Source organism: Balaenoptera acutorostrata, chromosome 15 (assembly GCF_949987535.1).
Source record: "Balaenoptera acutorostrata chromosome 15, mBalAcu1.1, whole genome shotgun sequence".
NCBI lineage: Eukaryota > Metazoa > Chordata > Mammalia > Artiodactyla > Balaenopteridae > Balaenoptera > Balaenoptera acutorostrata.
In genome coordinates, this window is record NC_080078.1 from 37,037,717 (window position 1) to 37,053,580 (window position 15,864).

The window sequence follows — 15,864 nt, forward strand, 5'->3', positions numbered from 1 at the left end:
GTTTGTTCTAGAAATCTGATTATGCAGGTCATATTAGTGAGAACTTTAACACTGTTTGAGGCTGAACCTAGGGTTGTGTCTGGTTTCGTTTTTAAACGAAGCCTCACAGTTTTGGTTTTACCTTGTTGTTTTAGTAATCAGCTCTCATCGCTGTGATGAGGTATAGAAATGCCTTCTTCCAACCTGAATACATCCAACCCAAATTCCAAAACATACGTAGTAGTAAAACATTGTGCTGTATTAGTGGCTAAGCTAGAACTTTCCCACTGGAAGTTTCTCATTCCCCAGCTGGAGTGCCCTGCTCTTGTTTTCCTGTCCAAGTTTCTTCCCAACTGTTACCTTTCAGTCCAGGAAAAGAAGCCACCTTCCTCTTTACAACAATCTGGGAAAACTTGGTGATCTCCGTCCCGTGTTTTCTGAGGCACAATTCACAGAAGGTACAACAGAGCTATTTACCAAACCATTCCTTGAAGTCTACTGCACTCACTTAGGAATGGAAAGAAACCCCTAACCTCTCCCTAGCCCACTGATCAACAGAAGCCTTTCTTGTGCATGTGGGGCTGTGGAGCAGTGGAGCAGTGGAACAGAGGGGGGCCTGTGGAGCAGTGGAACAGAGGGGGGACAAAGACAGCGAAATGGAATAAGGCCAGGACTTTCCTGGTGGCACAGTGGTTAAGAATCTGCCTGTCAGTGCAGGGGACACGGGTTTGATCCCTGGTCCAGGAAGATCCCACATGCTGTGGAGCAACTAAGTCCATGCGCCACAAATACTGAGCCTGCGCTCTAGAGCCCACGAGCCACAACTACTGAGCCCGAGTGCCACAACTACTGAAGCCCGCGTGCCTAGAGCCTGTGCTCTGCAACAAGCCACCCGATGAGAAGCCTGCGCACCACAACGAAGAGTAGCCCCCGCTCGCCACAACTAGAGAAAAGCCCATGCGCAGCAACAAACACCCAAGGCAGCCAAAAATATAAATAATTAATTTTAAAAAAAAATGGAATAGGCCAGAGAGAGGGACAGATGGTTGCCTCGTCCACTTCAACAACTGACCTCTATAGGATTTGTCCCCAGTAAGCAAGCAAGCAGTCTGTCTTTCCCATCACTTACAGTCTTATAAGCTCCTAAGTGTTCCCATCAGTGTTACACCAGCATAGTGGAGCATCTAGAGGAAACCAGATCTCTTCCAAGGACCAAAGACCAGGTGGAATGACAAAGAAGTTTCCTGAGCTCTAGCAGAATAGACAGTCTTACTGACAGGCCAGGTTATGCTGCATAGACACACAGCACCAACATACCAGTGATTTAACACAACGAAAGTTTATTTCTCATTCCTACAGTCCATTATAGGTCTGGGGGACTCTCCAGAATAGATAACCCTCCCCAATGTGAGGGGCTCGGCATTCCAGACTGTTCTCATCTTGTGACTCCTCTCTATGTGCTTATATGACTGAGGCAGGAAAAGACAGCACTAGAGAGTCCTGCACCGAGAAGGGAAACTTTTGCTCACACCCACTGCTCAAAACTATCTCAGTATGCTAACTGCAAGGAGAAAAAAGTCTAACCACTCCCTTCTTACTGTTCACTAGGATACAAGCTCCATGAGGATATGCATTTTGTCTCCTTGTCCACTACTATATCCTTAGTTTAGAAGACTACCTGGGCACATAATAGGCCCTCATTAACTTGAATGAATGAATGCAGTGTCAGCAAGAAATCCACATGTATATCTTGGGAGAAGAAACAGAGTCCCAGGGGTGTAAGGCTGAGACTGTTGGGTAAGATCTATGCAGACCAGAGCTGCAGAGCTGGCTGAGCTTAAGAAATAAGCACGTTGGTATACTGGTACAGATCATCTTAGAGAAGAAAATGAAATCCTGCTGACAGCGGCAGACCAAAACCTCAGGTGACTTACACCATAAAGCACTGAAGCCAAGGACCAAATCAACCAAGCAAACCACCACCACGAGTGCTCAGCTCCTGGAAAGAGCTGCAACAGCCACAAATGCATCTGCTCCTTGAATGTAGTCAGTCCACCCAACATACCACTGGGGACCAGGGGAAAGGGAAGGACACGCACACTGACTGAGACCCTGCTATTGCCCAGGCCATTAGGTGCTTTTCCTTCATCAACCCCTCTAATCCCCAGAAAAAACCTGAGTTGAGTGTTATCTCTATTTCATAAGGAAACTGGAGATTTAAGAGTGTTTCAGTAACCAATCAAGAAACAGGAATGTTTTACAAGCTAGAAATAGAAATAGATATGATACAGTGTCATCCAGGCTGGCTGGGCAGGGACAACATACAGATCAGTCCTGCTAATCCTGCCCTCAGGCCTGACTGATGCAGCTAAGTGACAGCCAACAGACCCACTAGCTATGGGGTCTTAACAAGCCTCTGGATCTCTTTGAACCTAACTTCCCTTTTTATAAGAGATTTGTAAGAGATCATTTAACCTCTTTCCTAATACTACCTGAAAGCTCTAACAGGAACACATCTGAAACACTGCTGTAGGTGTTATAAGAAAGTCCACAGCCCACAGAGATTTTTGGCATTCTATGCTATGCTGGAGAAAACAGAAACTGGAAGGCCTGCCTGTTTACAGTTTACAGTGTAAGTCAACCAAGGCAGATGCAGGTTCACCTATCCTTGCCTACCACTCAACATCAGTTCCCAAACCTTTCCTTTTGGGAACTTGGTCTCCTGCTCACTGAATTCCCAGAGCACCATTCCCAGTGACCCACAGGATCCTCCCTACTGCATACACTTCAGTTCCCAGACAAACATAACTTTCTTATTGTTCTTAGTAACAAACAAAAGCCAAGTTAAAATACAAACAGACAAAAACCTGAGAAGTTGATCCTGAATTCCCATTAATTTCCATGAGCTTCAGAAAAGTGCTCATGTTTATGGCTGTTTTATCCAATTGGCATTGTGAGGTAAGGAGTCCATTTAATTGCAGAAAATTCTTCTTTTCATCTAAAATATACCGAATGGCTAAAAATTCCAACCCATGTCCACATGATCTCATTAGAGATATTCTCCTTTTTTCGAACACCACAAATGAGAGGCAATGATAGTGCATTATTAGTTCACCTGGCAAATTCTCTAACAGTGAAGTAAATGATTTCATCACAGTAAAAACTGTGCTAACAGGACTCAAGAGATATAGTTGCTAAAATGTTCAAGAAGGAACTCAGAACCAGGTCAACTTTGTGAACAATGTCCAATGACAAAAGAGTAAGAAAATCCAATTTGGTTCTTGGAAAACTTTACATTAGAATTCATTTCTACCTCATGAGACTACTGAAATTTTTAAGTCTGCTAACTGGAAGACAATGGTATGCAATGAAACACGTATATTACTGCTTTTTGTTTTGGAAGACCATGCTACAAATGTTTCTATCATATGTGCTTAAGAGTGGCTGGGGAGGACCACAGAAGACTGATGATTCATGATTGCATCTGCTATTTTCAAGCTGATTTTGCTATTTTGCCAGGTACAATCCCAAACCTGCTTTTTCCCTTACTCAGAATATTCTTAGAACACTTTTTTTGCTAAGGAATTCAGTGAAAGTTCTAAGTAAAAACAGTAAGTAGTACAACTATTAACACAGTCAACCCTGATTTCTTTCTGTGAAACATGACGTTTACATCTCCAAATTTTCCACTGGTGAAAAATTCTTCATGCTTCTTAATTTTGCATTTTTTCATAAACTTTAGGGTCAAGCGCCGCTTGGTATATGTCTGTAGACTAAGGACACTGAACAAGCTTTCCTTCACTGGTGTCAAGGTTTCTGGTGTCAAAGTCTTGAGTACTTACTGAAGCTTCTCCTGCATGTGCTACAGGTGGGTTCTCCGGTGTTTAATAAGGTGGGAATTTTGACTGAATTTTTTTCCACATTCATGACATGTAAAGGGCTTCTCTCCAGTGTGAGTTCTTTGGTGTGTGTGGAGATGTGAATTTTGACTGAAGCTTTTCCCACACCATGAGCATTTATATGGCTTTACTCCTTGGTGTGTTGTTAAGTGCTTATTAAGATCTGACCTCCATCTAAACCTCTTATCACACTGTTCACATTTATATGGTTTCTCTTCAGTGTGAATTCTTTGGTGCTTAATAAGGTCAGAGCTAACTCTGAAGCTTTTCCCACATTCCTGACATTTAAAAGGCTTCTCTCCTGCACGTTCTTTCTTGTGAAGCTCGATAAGTTTCAGCAGCTCTTCTTCCCACCAGTTTGAAAATTTCTTTCTTTCCTTCACTGGAAAATCTTGGTGCCATTTCCCCACCCTATGCATATCACCATGATTTTCTTTGCCCATTGTTTTCTGATGAACATTCACACTGGCTTTTTTTGATACTATGTCTCCTGGTGCTTGTATTTCTAAGTCAGAAAAACATATAGGTTGATGATTTTCAGTGTCATTTTTCATCTTTATCTCTGTTGGAATAAACATAAGAATCAGCCAACTGTATGTCAGAGCAAGAAAACCATGGGAATAGAAAAAACCGCAATATTCACTGATTTAAAAAAAATAGGGAAGTAGAATCTTAAAATGTTAAGCCCTTGTAAAGGTTCCTACCAAGGCACATTTCTCCTCTTCCCATGGTATATTTACCTGAAAACAGCTCTCCGGGACTGTCTTTCAACACTGGGGATCCTTGAAACCATGGCTCTTCCCCTTGCTCTAAGCAGCAGATCACTTTAGTTTTGGGGAGCACAAATAATGCTGTGAAATAAAAAACTGAGGTCAGTGACTGGAACTAACAATGGTTCACTAATTCCAGACTACTTCAGGAAGAGCAAAAGATACTTTAACAGTTTCTTATCCTGAATGGTTAAATGGAGAGTCTCATATCCAATATTAAGTTTACACTATACTGCATTTGTGAGTGGGTATGTAAAGACTGGGAAATAGGGGCTTCCCTGGTGGCGCAGTGGTTGAGAGTCTGCCTGCCAGTGCAGGGGACACAGGTTTGAGCCCTGGTCTGGGAAGATCCCACATGCCGTGGAGCAACTGGGCCCGTGAGCCATAATTACTGAGCCTGCGCGTCTGGAGCCTGTGCTCCGCAACAGGAGAGGCCGCGACAGTGAGAGGCCCATGCACCGCGATGAAGAGTGGCCCCCGCTTGCCGCAACTAGAGAAAGCCCTCGCACAGAAACGAAGACCCAACACAGCCATAAATAAATAAATAAATGAATAAATAAAAATTAAAAAAAAGAAGACTGGGAAATAAACCTAAGCTAGATCTATGAAAAGGGTATGCAAATTCATTGCGTGTTCCCCATCTTCTGAAACCAATACTCCATATTCAACTAAGCAGTAACCAAACTCCAGAGGCTACAGGAAATACAGGCTGGTCCTATTACCTCTTTAGGAAGACTCATACTGGATAAGGCCAGGTCTAAGGGAGTCAATGTGAAGGTCAGTGGGCTGGGTATCATAAACACAAGTGATTCCTGTTATATTATAGCAAGTTTCAATTGAGTTCTCAGGTACCAGACACTGAACCAGGAAAGATTTCTACCACTCCTATAGCTCACTGGTTCACATCCAGGTGGAGGAAACAGACCAGAATTACTTAGTGGACTTTCTCTAAATCATACTGCCAAGTATGGAAAGCATTCATCACTCAGTCATTCAATACATATGTGCTGAGTGGCTATGGTGCACCAGGCACCCTCTATGTGCTAGGGATACAGTGGTGAATAAGCCAAGTCCCCCGATCTCACAGAGCTTATCTTCTAGTGCACAGTGAGACAGTCTAACGTCAATAAACACACAAATAAAATATCAGGAAGTGATAAATGTTTTGAAGAAAACTAAAGCAGGGTAAGAGAACATTTAAGATTCTGCTTCTGTGAAGCTATTTTAGATAAGGCTATGTGAAAAGCCTCTCTTAGAAAATGATATTTGAGGGACTTCCTTGGTGGTCCAGTGGTTAAGACCCATGCTCCTAATGCAGTGGGTCCGGGTTCGATCCGTAGTTGGGGAGCTAAGATGCCACAACTAAGAGTTTGCATGCTGCAACTAAAAATCCTGCATGCTGCAACTAAAGATCCAGAGTGCCGAAACTAAGACCCTGCACAGCCACATAAATATATATTAAAAAAAAAAAAGTGATATTTTGAGCAGAACCCTAAACTGAGAGTTTTGTCATATGGCAGAAAAGTGTGCCAGGCACAGGGAAGGGGAAAGAAATGAGCACACCAAGCCCACGAAACAGTAAGATGAGCAGTGTGAATAGAGAGGCCAGAGCAAGGGCACGAGTGGCAGGAGACGACAGCAGGGAGATGAGGAGGGGCCAGATCGTGGAGGAAGCCTTGGTAAGGAATTTGGTTCTTATACTGAATGTGATGAGAAGTTATCGTAAAGTTTTTAAGCAGAAAATGTCATCATCTGATTAGGTTTGGTTTTTTTGGCCACACCCTGCAGCTTCCAGGATCTTAGTTCCCCGACCAGGGACTGAACCCACACCCTTGGCACTGAAAGTGCAGAGTCCTAACCACTGGACCACCAGGGAATTTCCCATGATTAGGGTTGTTTTTTTTAAAATAACTTTATTTATTTATTTTTGGCTGTGTTGGGTCTTCGTTGCTGTGCGTGGGCTTTCTCTAGTTGCGGTGAGCAAGCGGGGGCTACTCTTTGTTGCAGTGTGTGGGCTTCTCATTGTGATGTCTTCTCTTGTTGCAGAGCACAGGCTCTAGGCGAGTGGGCTTCAGTAGTTGTTGCACGCAGGCTCAGTAGTTGTGGCGCAAGGGCTTAGTTGCTCTGCAGCATGTGGGATCTTCCTGGAGCAGGGCTCAAACCCGTGTCCCCTGCATTGGCAGGCAGATTCTTAACCACTGTGCCACCAGGGAAGCCCCCCATGATTAGGTTTTAAAAGACTCTGGCTGCTGGGGGGAAAACTGATTGTGGGAGGGCAGGAGTGGTGGCAGTGGGTGGCAGTTAGAAAGTATTGAGGCGAACCTTGTGGCTGAGACGAGGATGCTAACAGCACAAGAGGCTGAGACATGATCCGATTCAAGCTACACTGTGAGGGTGGAGCCAAGATGATTAGCGATGACCTAGTAGTGGGGTAGGATGGCAAGATCACGGTAAAGAATGATCCATAGGTTTTCGGGCCTGAAATATTGGGTGAATGGTAGCGTCCTTTAGGGAGACGGGAAAGAGGAGAGCAAAGCAAATTTGGAGGGAAGGGAACAAAAATTCTGGATAAGGAATGAGCATGTGAACTTGGCAAAAGCTCCCAGGTGAACTGGTTACACCTTTTCCCTGCTGAACCACTATCTGAGAATCAAAAAGCAACTGGTAGGGCTTCCCTGGTGGCACAGTGGTTGAGAATCTGCCTGCCAATGCAGGGGACACGTGTTCAAGCCCTGGTCTGGGAAGATCCCACATGCCGTGGAGCAACTAGGCCCGTGAGCCACAACTACTGAGCCTGCGCGTCTGGAGCTTGTGCTCCGCAACAAGAGAGGCCCGCGCACCGCGAGGAGAAGAGTGGCCCCCGCTTGCCACAACTAGAGAAAGGCCTTGCACAGAAACGAAGACCCAACACAGCCAAAAATAAATAAATTAAAAAAATTTTTTAAAAAAGCAACTGGTAAATATATCTGTGTATATATAAAAAAAAAAAAGCAACTGGAACAGAGACTCTCTCACAGAGAAAACCAAGAATATGACAGATTACTCAACTCCTATGCAAAGGGAAGGGCAAAGGACTTCCCTGGTGGTTTAGTGGTCAAGAATCCACCTTCCAATGCAGCAGACGGGGGTTCAACCCCTGGTCAGGGAACTAAAATCCCACATGCCACGGGGCAACGAAGCCCACGCCACAACTACTGAGCCCGCGCGCTCTAGAGCCTGTGTGCCACAACTAGAGAGAAGGCCGCGTGCCGCAACGAAACATCTTGCATGCCACATCGAAGATCTCGCATGCCACAACTAAGGTCTGACGCAGCCAAATAAATAAATTATTAAAAAAAAAAAAAGATTCAGGACTTCCCTGGTGGTGCAGTGGTTAAGAATCCGCCTGCCAGTGCAGGGGACACAAGTTCGAGCCCTGGTCCGGGAAGATCCCACATGCCGCGGAGCAACTAAGCCCATGCGCCACAACTACTAAGCCTGCACTCTAGAGCCCGCGAGCCACAACTACTGAAGCCCGCGTGCCTAGAGCCTGTGCTCTGCAACGAGAAGCTACTGCAACGAGAAGCCCGTGCACCACAACAAAGAGTAGCCCCTGCTTGCCGCAACTAGAGAAAGCCCGCGTGCAGCAACGAAGACCCAACACAGCCAAAAAGATAAATAAAAAAAATTAAATAAATAAAAAGATTCAATGAAGGGAAGGGGAGACTCTTTACCTAGAGAGATGACAGTCTCATAGTTTTCTTGCATTACATCATTGTAGAGGGCCTTCTGAGTAGGATCCAGTAACTCCCATTCTTCCTGGGAAAAATATATGGCCACTTCTTCAAATGTCAACAAGCTCTAAAAAGAAAATAGGTTTTAGCTCAGTATTTGCCACTTCAAAAGCAGCCCAACCATCTGACCCATGATTTGTATGTTAGGCCAGGAACTAAAGGAACAGCACATGATACTTTTTAAAGTGAGGAGGCAGAAATGGAAGAGGCAAGGGATCAGCAAACAATCTGAGAGGTGTCCAGTTCCCCAGGGGGATCATCTGGGTTAACACGCCTCTGAGCACGTGCTGGGCAGTGCAGGTCAAGGGCAGCAGGGAGAGGCAGCCCTAAGAAGCTGGAAAGCACAGCTCACCTGGGACTCAGGCAAGATGAGCTCAGGTGCCACTGGCCAGTCTTTGGTGTTTGTCTGTTCAGGAAAGGCTAGGATCCGGTGAGCAGGCACCGCTGTGGGTGAAAACAGCAGAGGTAATTTCTCTCGCTTCTGTTTCTGAACGTGGTAGGCTCTTTTCTAAAATACAGAAGACCCCGATTTTTTTAGTATTGATGAGATACCTTTACAAGTATGTGTGCTGGACTTCCCTGGTGGCACAGTGGTTAAGAATCCGCCTGCAAATGCAGGGGACATGGGTTCGAGCCCTGGTCCAGGAAGATCCCACATGCCGTGGAGCAACGAAGCCCGTGCGCCCCAACTACTGAGCCTGTGCTCTAGAGCCCAAGAGCCACAACTACTGAAGCCCGCACGCCTAGAGCCCATGCTCTGCAACAAGAGAAGCCACCGCAATGAGAAGCCCGCGCACCACAAGAAGAGTAGCCCTCGCTCGCCGCAACTAGAGAAGGCCCACGCGCAGCAACGAAGACCCAACACAGCCAAAAATAAATAAATACATAAATTTATTAAAAAAAAAAAAAGTGTGTGTGCTGCTCAGAAATGCCTCTCTCATTATAAATGAAAACCATGGAACTACCAGCCTCTAAAACAGGTTCCCTAGTTTTCATGAGCATATTAATGAAAGGAAAAAATTTTTATTACCCTCTCGTGACATAAATTGAAAACAAAATACTCAGGGAATCCAGTGTACAGTAAGAGATGTAGTTTTTTTGTTTTTTTATCATTTATTACTTTTTTTCTGGTTCAAATAGTGTTCACATTCTGCCACTAACCACCCATTCTGATCCCAATTCCTTCCATATTTTCAGCATGAGGTAAGACTGACCCTCTCTGCTTTTCTAAAACCAGAACTCCTGATGTTATTACCAGGATTCTGTGGTTTGGAGATTTCTGTATCTTAGGCCAACCCACACCTGGTCTGCTCTACCATAACCTGGGGGGCATCCTAATTGCTAACGTGGCTGCATTAGTAGATCCACAAGGCAAGCAAGAGAGTGGTAACAACATTCTGGCTTAACAAATTACTATTGCAGCTCCCAGGAGAAGGAAAGTAACGTGAAGCTCCTTACCCCTCTCACATATGGGCTCAGTTTCTCTATGGGTATTCCTGATCAGCAGCTCTTGTAGACTCTGGTGTGTATTCCAAAATTCTTCATCCTGGGACATGCCCACTTGCTGGGCCTCTGCTGGCTTCAGCTTGAAGCCTAGGGCCTCTGCTGTTTCTCCCAAGAGCACTGCCTCCTTTCCCAGCTCATGGTCTGTAACCTAGAAATAATGCCCATCCTTGTTACCATGGAACTTACTTTTGGTTTGGGAGTTGGTGGGAGAGGGAGGAAAAAGCAGAGTGCAAACTGTGGGAAGAAGGAGACACTAAAGGAAATGTCACAGAGACTTAAAAGAGATACGGGACCACCAATTTTCCACAAGAATTATACACAAAATATAGGAAAATTGGCAGAAGAGGAAAAAAGGTTTGGTTACTGCCAGCCCTCCAAGACAGCAGCCCCCACCCTCTGCATCCAGCCCAGCTCAGACCACTAACAGGGTTGCACAGGCCACCTGTTCTCATGCTGCCTTGACAGACTTTCTCTCCCAACTTAGATTCTTGCCTTAGTGGTTTCCTGTCCTCTAACTCTCTCAGAAGATTAAGGAATTGAATTTAAAAGTTGTCCTGTCAACCAGATTTTCCACATGGCCAGGGAAGAGTCTCACAGAGGATTGGGATAAAATGCAGAAAAAAGTGAGAGGAAAGAGTCAGGGCTCCAACCTATCCCCAGATGATTCTGACACAAAACGTGTGTCCTCCCGGTATTCTGAGCAGGCCTGTGAAGCCAGCTGGTATGCTGCCACCTGCCCAAGGGCATGCCCTGGATCCCCGCTCACAGCACAGTCAAGGAACAACCACTGAGGGAGGGCAGTGGAGGCCCTTGTCTACGGTACAAAGGACACTATCCCTCACGCTCTTTCTTCTCTCAGCTACTCTGTTGGGATTTCCAAATCTTTCTTTCCCTGTTTTCTTTCTACTTTTTCTCTTCCTGGGCAGTCTTCCTCTAGTTGTTTGGTTTCTCCCTCTCTTTCGTATCTTCACTCTCCTTTGGTCTCTGAGAATTACTCCTTTTTTGGATCTGTCCTGTCCTCTCCAACTCCTTATTGCCTTTTGTTTGTTTCTAAGAACTTGAGGCCCATCTCCTTCGCCAAGCCAGACTAGGCTCATCACCCTCAACACACTCTGGCTTCAAAGAAGGCCAAAAGCAACTCTCTCCCTAAGGCCAGGGAAGTCTGCCAGGATCTCTGAAACCTGTGGACTGACTATGGCTGTGGGTTTGTGCTTTCACGTCCTGCTTTACCTGTCCTAAAGGAACAACAGAACTGAGACCTAATTCATCCTATTTCCCAATTAACTGCCCCAATACATCCACCTTCACCCTGTTTCACTGCACACATGAAGAATCTTTCTTCTCACCCCATTCCTCATTTGACCAGATTCCCTCTGCAAGTGTTCTACCAGGACCACAGCCTCCTCGATGCTCTGTAGATGGTGCTTCTTTATGCAGGTCTGGGTGTCCCTGGGCAGAATGGTCAGGAACTGCTCTAGGACCACAAGTTCCAAGATCTGCGCTTCTGACTGAATCTCTGGCCTCAGCCACCATGGGCTTAATTTCTGAAGCTGGTCAACAGCCTCCCTGGGTCCAGCTCCATCATGACAGAGGAAGCTCTAGAAGTACTAGTGAGACCTCTCGGGACTGAGACCATCCGTTTGGGGGGCATATTTCTTTTGCTGACTGGAGCTGTCACAGGTCCCTTGGTCTCCCACAGAGCCCTGATCTGAGGGTTCAAGTACTTACCCACCTTCAGATCTACTGTCATCATTCTGATCTAGGAACAATTTGGCTCCTGTGTTGGACACACCACCAGCACCATCTTTGACAACTGAGGCCCAGTCTGGTCTGGAACAAAACCAATAGAAGGTTCTTCTTTCTAAGGTTTAAAGTGAGAAAAAAAAAAAGTGCATGTCAATAAGAAAGTCACATGAACTTTACTACTTGTTACTTATTATGAGAGAAAAATGAACTTTAAAAATCAACTGCCAAGCCCTTGTTTCTCTCCTTTTCTATTATTCAACACAATATAGCAGGACTTATTGAAGACAAATGTAAATAAATTACTTTGCCTTAAAAAAAAAAATCAGGAGAGGTTGGTGGGTGAAAAAACTAGTACCCACTGGCTCCAAGGAGTTTGGGGATTATCCAAAGATTTAATTGATGCACTTCCTATGCCATCCTCTCCGTTTAAAGGAAAGATCAGGAGACTATTCTGAGTTTCTCTTATATTTCAACATATCATCCTAGTCTCTTCAGTAAGAGGGTACAACTTCTATGACCTTTGTTCTTTTGGGAAGATTCTGGACCATTTGAGGTGCTCCTTTCCATTGTATGAAAACTGGCAGGAGAGCTGAAACAATGAGACCAGAATGGAAGAACAGTAATTCAGAAAAATGGAGCCTTATTCTTCTCAAAAGCACCCCCCAATTAAGTAACTAGTTGTTCTACATTCATCTTGGCATTTCTTTGTAAGATATATAAAGAACACCATGCAGAAGATTTATACCTGAATTTTTAATTTTTTTTTTGAATTTTTAATTTTCATTACTTGACCTAGGAAAAATTACAGCTGATCCTTGTTCACAAAATGTTTATCCAAATGTCAATTGGAAAAAAAAAAAGGACAGCATGTTAGTTGGTGATGATTACATTCAGCTGCTACCTTTCTCCAGGGCTCATTTAGACCTCTAAGCGAGGCTGAGGAGAGCTTCGTGAGGCTCACTTTCCCTGAGGTGATCCAGGGGAAAGGGCACCGAAATTCTGCCCAGGAAGCCACGATGTTCACAAACGGCCGGCTCCCGATGACTCTGAGGTGCTGGGGACACTTCCCAGGCTTTTGCATCAGAGGAAGCTGATCTGACTGAGGCTGGACCGCCCGTTTCTCCCGCAGTAACATCAGCCAGTAAAGGAAACGCCGGCGGAGGCGGGAAAGTGGACACGACCGCCCGGGCGCGCCTGCGAGCACTGTGCCTGCGGACAGTGTCCGAGCGGGCTCCCGCCGCGCAGCCCCGGGCGCCACCCGCACAAACGTTGGAGAGAGCGGCCTCACGAGCCTGACGGCGGGCCTCGCCCCCAGACAGGCCTGCCGCCCGGCTCGGAAATACCCCCGGCCGCCTTGCAGCGGCCGGCGTCTCTCGGGGGCTCCGGAGCCGGCGCCGAAGCGGAAGCCGCTTCTAGGTTACCTCGGATGGCTTGGCTTCGTGGAGGCCGCTCCCTCCTCCCGGGGCTCTACAGCAAGTCGCCGCCGGTCCGGCCACTGCTCTGAGGACAGCTCCCCGCCCCGCGCCACTCAGAGGTGGGTTCCGAGGCTCAGGCCCGGAACCACTTAGGTTCGCCTGGCCCAGACGGCCCGCCCGGAGCAGTTCTTGCGCCACGGGCTTACCCACCCCACCCCTACCCCTACCCCTACCCCTACCCCTACCCCTACCCCTACCCCTCACTCTATCAAACCGGAAGGGGAAGTGACGTACTTCCGGGGAGAGGCTCCTCGCAGGTCAATGCGTCCTCACCGCCGCGAACTGGGTTTACCTGGTGGCGAGAGTTGATGTCACGGAGTCTCAGGCCCGCGGAGCCTGAGGGCCCTGCACGGTCGCCGCCCTCTCGCGGCCATTACTTCCTTCGTCGTTGTGGGTGGCTGGCGACTGGTAACCCGGAGTCCCACCGGGTGACGTCCCCGCCCCTGCCAGTGCCCGAGCTGTCCTCCCGCCGCTTCTCACAGCCTCCTCCGGTACCTGGTGTTGACTTAAAACAATAAAATAGCCAGTTATTTTATCAGCAAAATGAGTTAATTTGGGGACAATAAAGAGTTGCAATTTGGAATATGCAAACCCTGGCAACCATAAGCAAGTCTGGAGAACATGGTTCTTTTACACAGGAGACCTGAAGAGTTCGGAGCGACTGTTGTAACCTAAGAATCCACTGGAGGAAAATGGGAGTGTAGTGGCTTGTCATTGGCTGAACTTTGACAGTCTCTCATTGGCTCACCTGTTGCTGGGTCAGGAGAAAATCTTCCTCCTGGTGCGTAGTAAAGTAGTAACCTGTTGCAAATGCAATTGATGTCTAGTGGTTGGGCGTGAGATCTCCCCCTTTGAGTTCTGATTCCATTTTAAATGAGGTACCGTTTATAATTTTCACAAAGGCAGTTTCGTCTAACTAATCTGGCTTGTGATAGGTGTAACCCAGACACTCACATGCAACCAGTGTTCCTACAGCTGGCTGAGCACGGCAATCCCTCTGTCTTAAAACAGGCATGTCAACAACCAGAAGATTCTCACTAATTAGAAAAATTAGAGAAATGTAAATGCAAATGCAAATCAAAACTACCTCACACCGTCAGAATGGCCATCATTAAAAAGTCTACAAATAAATACTGGAGAGGGTGTGGAGAAAAAAGAACCCTCCTACACTGTTGGTGGGAATGTAAGTTGGTGCGGCCACTATGGAAAACAGTGTGGAGGTTCCTCAGAAAACTAAAAATAGAATTACTATATGGTCCAGCAGTCCCACTCCTGCACATATACCTGGACAAATCTATAATTCAAAAAGATACATGCACCCCTCTGTTCATAGCAACACTATTCACAATAGCCAACACATGTAAACAACCTAAATGTCCATCAACAGATGAATGGATAAAGAAGGTGTGCTATATATATACAATGGAATACTACTCAACCATAAAAAAAAGAATGAAATAACATGGATGCAACCAGACATTATCATACTAAGTGAAGTCAGACAGAAAGAGAAAGATAAATACCATATGATATCACTTATATGTAGAATCTAAAATATGGCATAAATGAACTTATCTACAAAACAGAAACAGACTCACAGACATAGAGAACAGGCTTGTGGGTGCCAAGGGGAAGCAGGGTGGGGGAGGGAAGGACTGGGAGTTTGGGATTAGCAGATATAAACTATTATATACAAGATGAATAAGTAACAAGGTCCTACTGTATAGCACAGGGAACTATATTCAATATCCTGTGATAAACCATAATGGAAAAGAATATTTTTTAAAAAGAATGTATATATGTGTATAACTGAGTCACTTTGCTGTGCAGCACAGATGGGCACAACATTGTAAATCAACTTCAATTTTAAAAAAACAGAAAATTCTTGTTTACAGAACTGGCTCAGGTACTTACAACATGCAGAGGAGAAATCTTGTGTTCTACAGGGACAAATACCTCCCTTCCTTTATTCTTGGCAGACAAGAACTACTGAAAACTCTCTACCCACCCTCCTTCCTTCAGTGGGGAAAGAAAATCTGTTTTCTTAAAAGTTGCCATGGACCAATGAGAAAAACAAACAAGTGCTTAAGAAGCAGTAATTAAATCAAGTTTCTCCACCTTGTTTCAACTGCCTGTCCCCTAACCCAGGCCCTCGCCAATCTGATTTCCATTCTCTTTCCATACTTCCCTTCCCACCATTGCCTTCGTCTCCTGGGTTCTCACTCTAAATGCTGCACCAAGGTCACTGCCTTCTCAGTGCTTCCTGGATGATACGCCCTCACCCAGGCTTGGATATCCCTGGGCAGAAAGACCAGGAATTGCTTCAGCTCCAGGAACCTATCCTTGAATGCAGCTTGGGCTGCAACGATCATGAGCAGAGCTCCCAGAGCTGGCTGAAAGCTTGTGAGTGAGGCCCAGCAGTTGCTGATAATGGGAGAGTCTGAAGAGCTAGTGGGAGATCTCCAAGTTGCCAACCTCTCTGAGAGGTCAGAATCTGCCATCAGCCACCTGGGAGAATGTGAGCAATAAAGGGGAATTCAAATCGAACTGAGGCTGATCTTTGGCCCAAAATTCAATCCCTACAATGTGGGGTTAATCAACCTGGCATATGAGACAGGAAATGGAAGTTGTTACCTGTTACCTAATGGAAATTGCACAGACTTCGACCATCAGGTGGATCCAGTTTCCAGTCCCAGCTGAACTCCACACTAACTGA

At 45.8% G+C, this 15,864-nt stretch overlaps 1 protein-coding gene across 2 annotated transcripts; it reads right to left on the reverse strand.

The window, feature by feature from the left end:
• Window positions 1-313: 313 nt before the first annotated feature.
• Window positions 314-13,788, reverse strand: LOC102998075 (zinc finger protein 75A). Of its 2 annotated transcripts, none has more exons than XM_007181570.2 (7): window positions 13,383-13,788; window positions 11,656-11,788; window positions 9,880-10,075; window positions 8,774-8,865; window positions 8,362-8,488; window positions 4,619-4,729; window positions 314-4,440 (listed from the first exon to the last, which is right to left on the reverse strand). In XM_007181570.2, exons 3-7 carry the CDS (start codon window positions 9,974-9,976, stop codon window positions 3,842-3,844), a joined length of 1,026 nt encoding a protein of 341 aa, XP_007181632.1. In that variant the 5' UTR covers window positions 9,977-10,075; window positions 11,656-11,788; window positions 13,383-13,788; the 3' UTR covers window positions 314-3,841. The 2 variants fall into 2 exon arrangements, with proteins under 2 accessions (XP_007181632.1, XP_057385868.1); XM_057529885.1 differs by lacking the exon at window positions 13,383-13,788 and adding an exon at window positions 13,095-13,291 and having other exon boundaries at window positions 11,660-11,788.
• Window positions 13,789-15,864: the final 2,076 nt, after the last annotated feature.

Excerpts from the sequence above, each read along its gene's own strand:
- LOC102998075 (XM_057529885.1), bottom strand. The coding sequence starts at position 11,680 with ATGATGACAGTAGATCTGAAG. Across the intron at positions 10,076-11,659 it reads TGATGACAGTAGATCTGAAG|GTTACAGACCATGAGCTGGG; the intron begins GTGGGTAAGTAC and ends CATTATTTCTAG. Across the intron at positions 8,489-8,773 it reads TCATCTTGCCTGAGTCCCAG|AGCTTGTTGACATTTGAAGA; the intron begins GTGAGCTGTGCT and ends TTTTCTTTTTAG.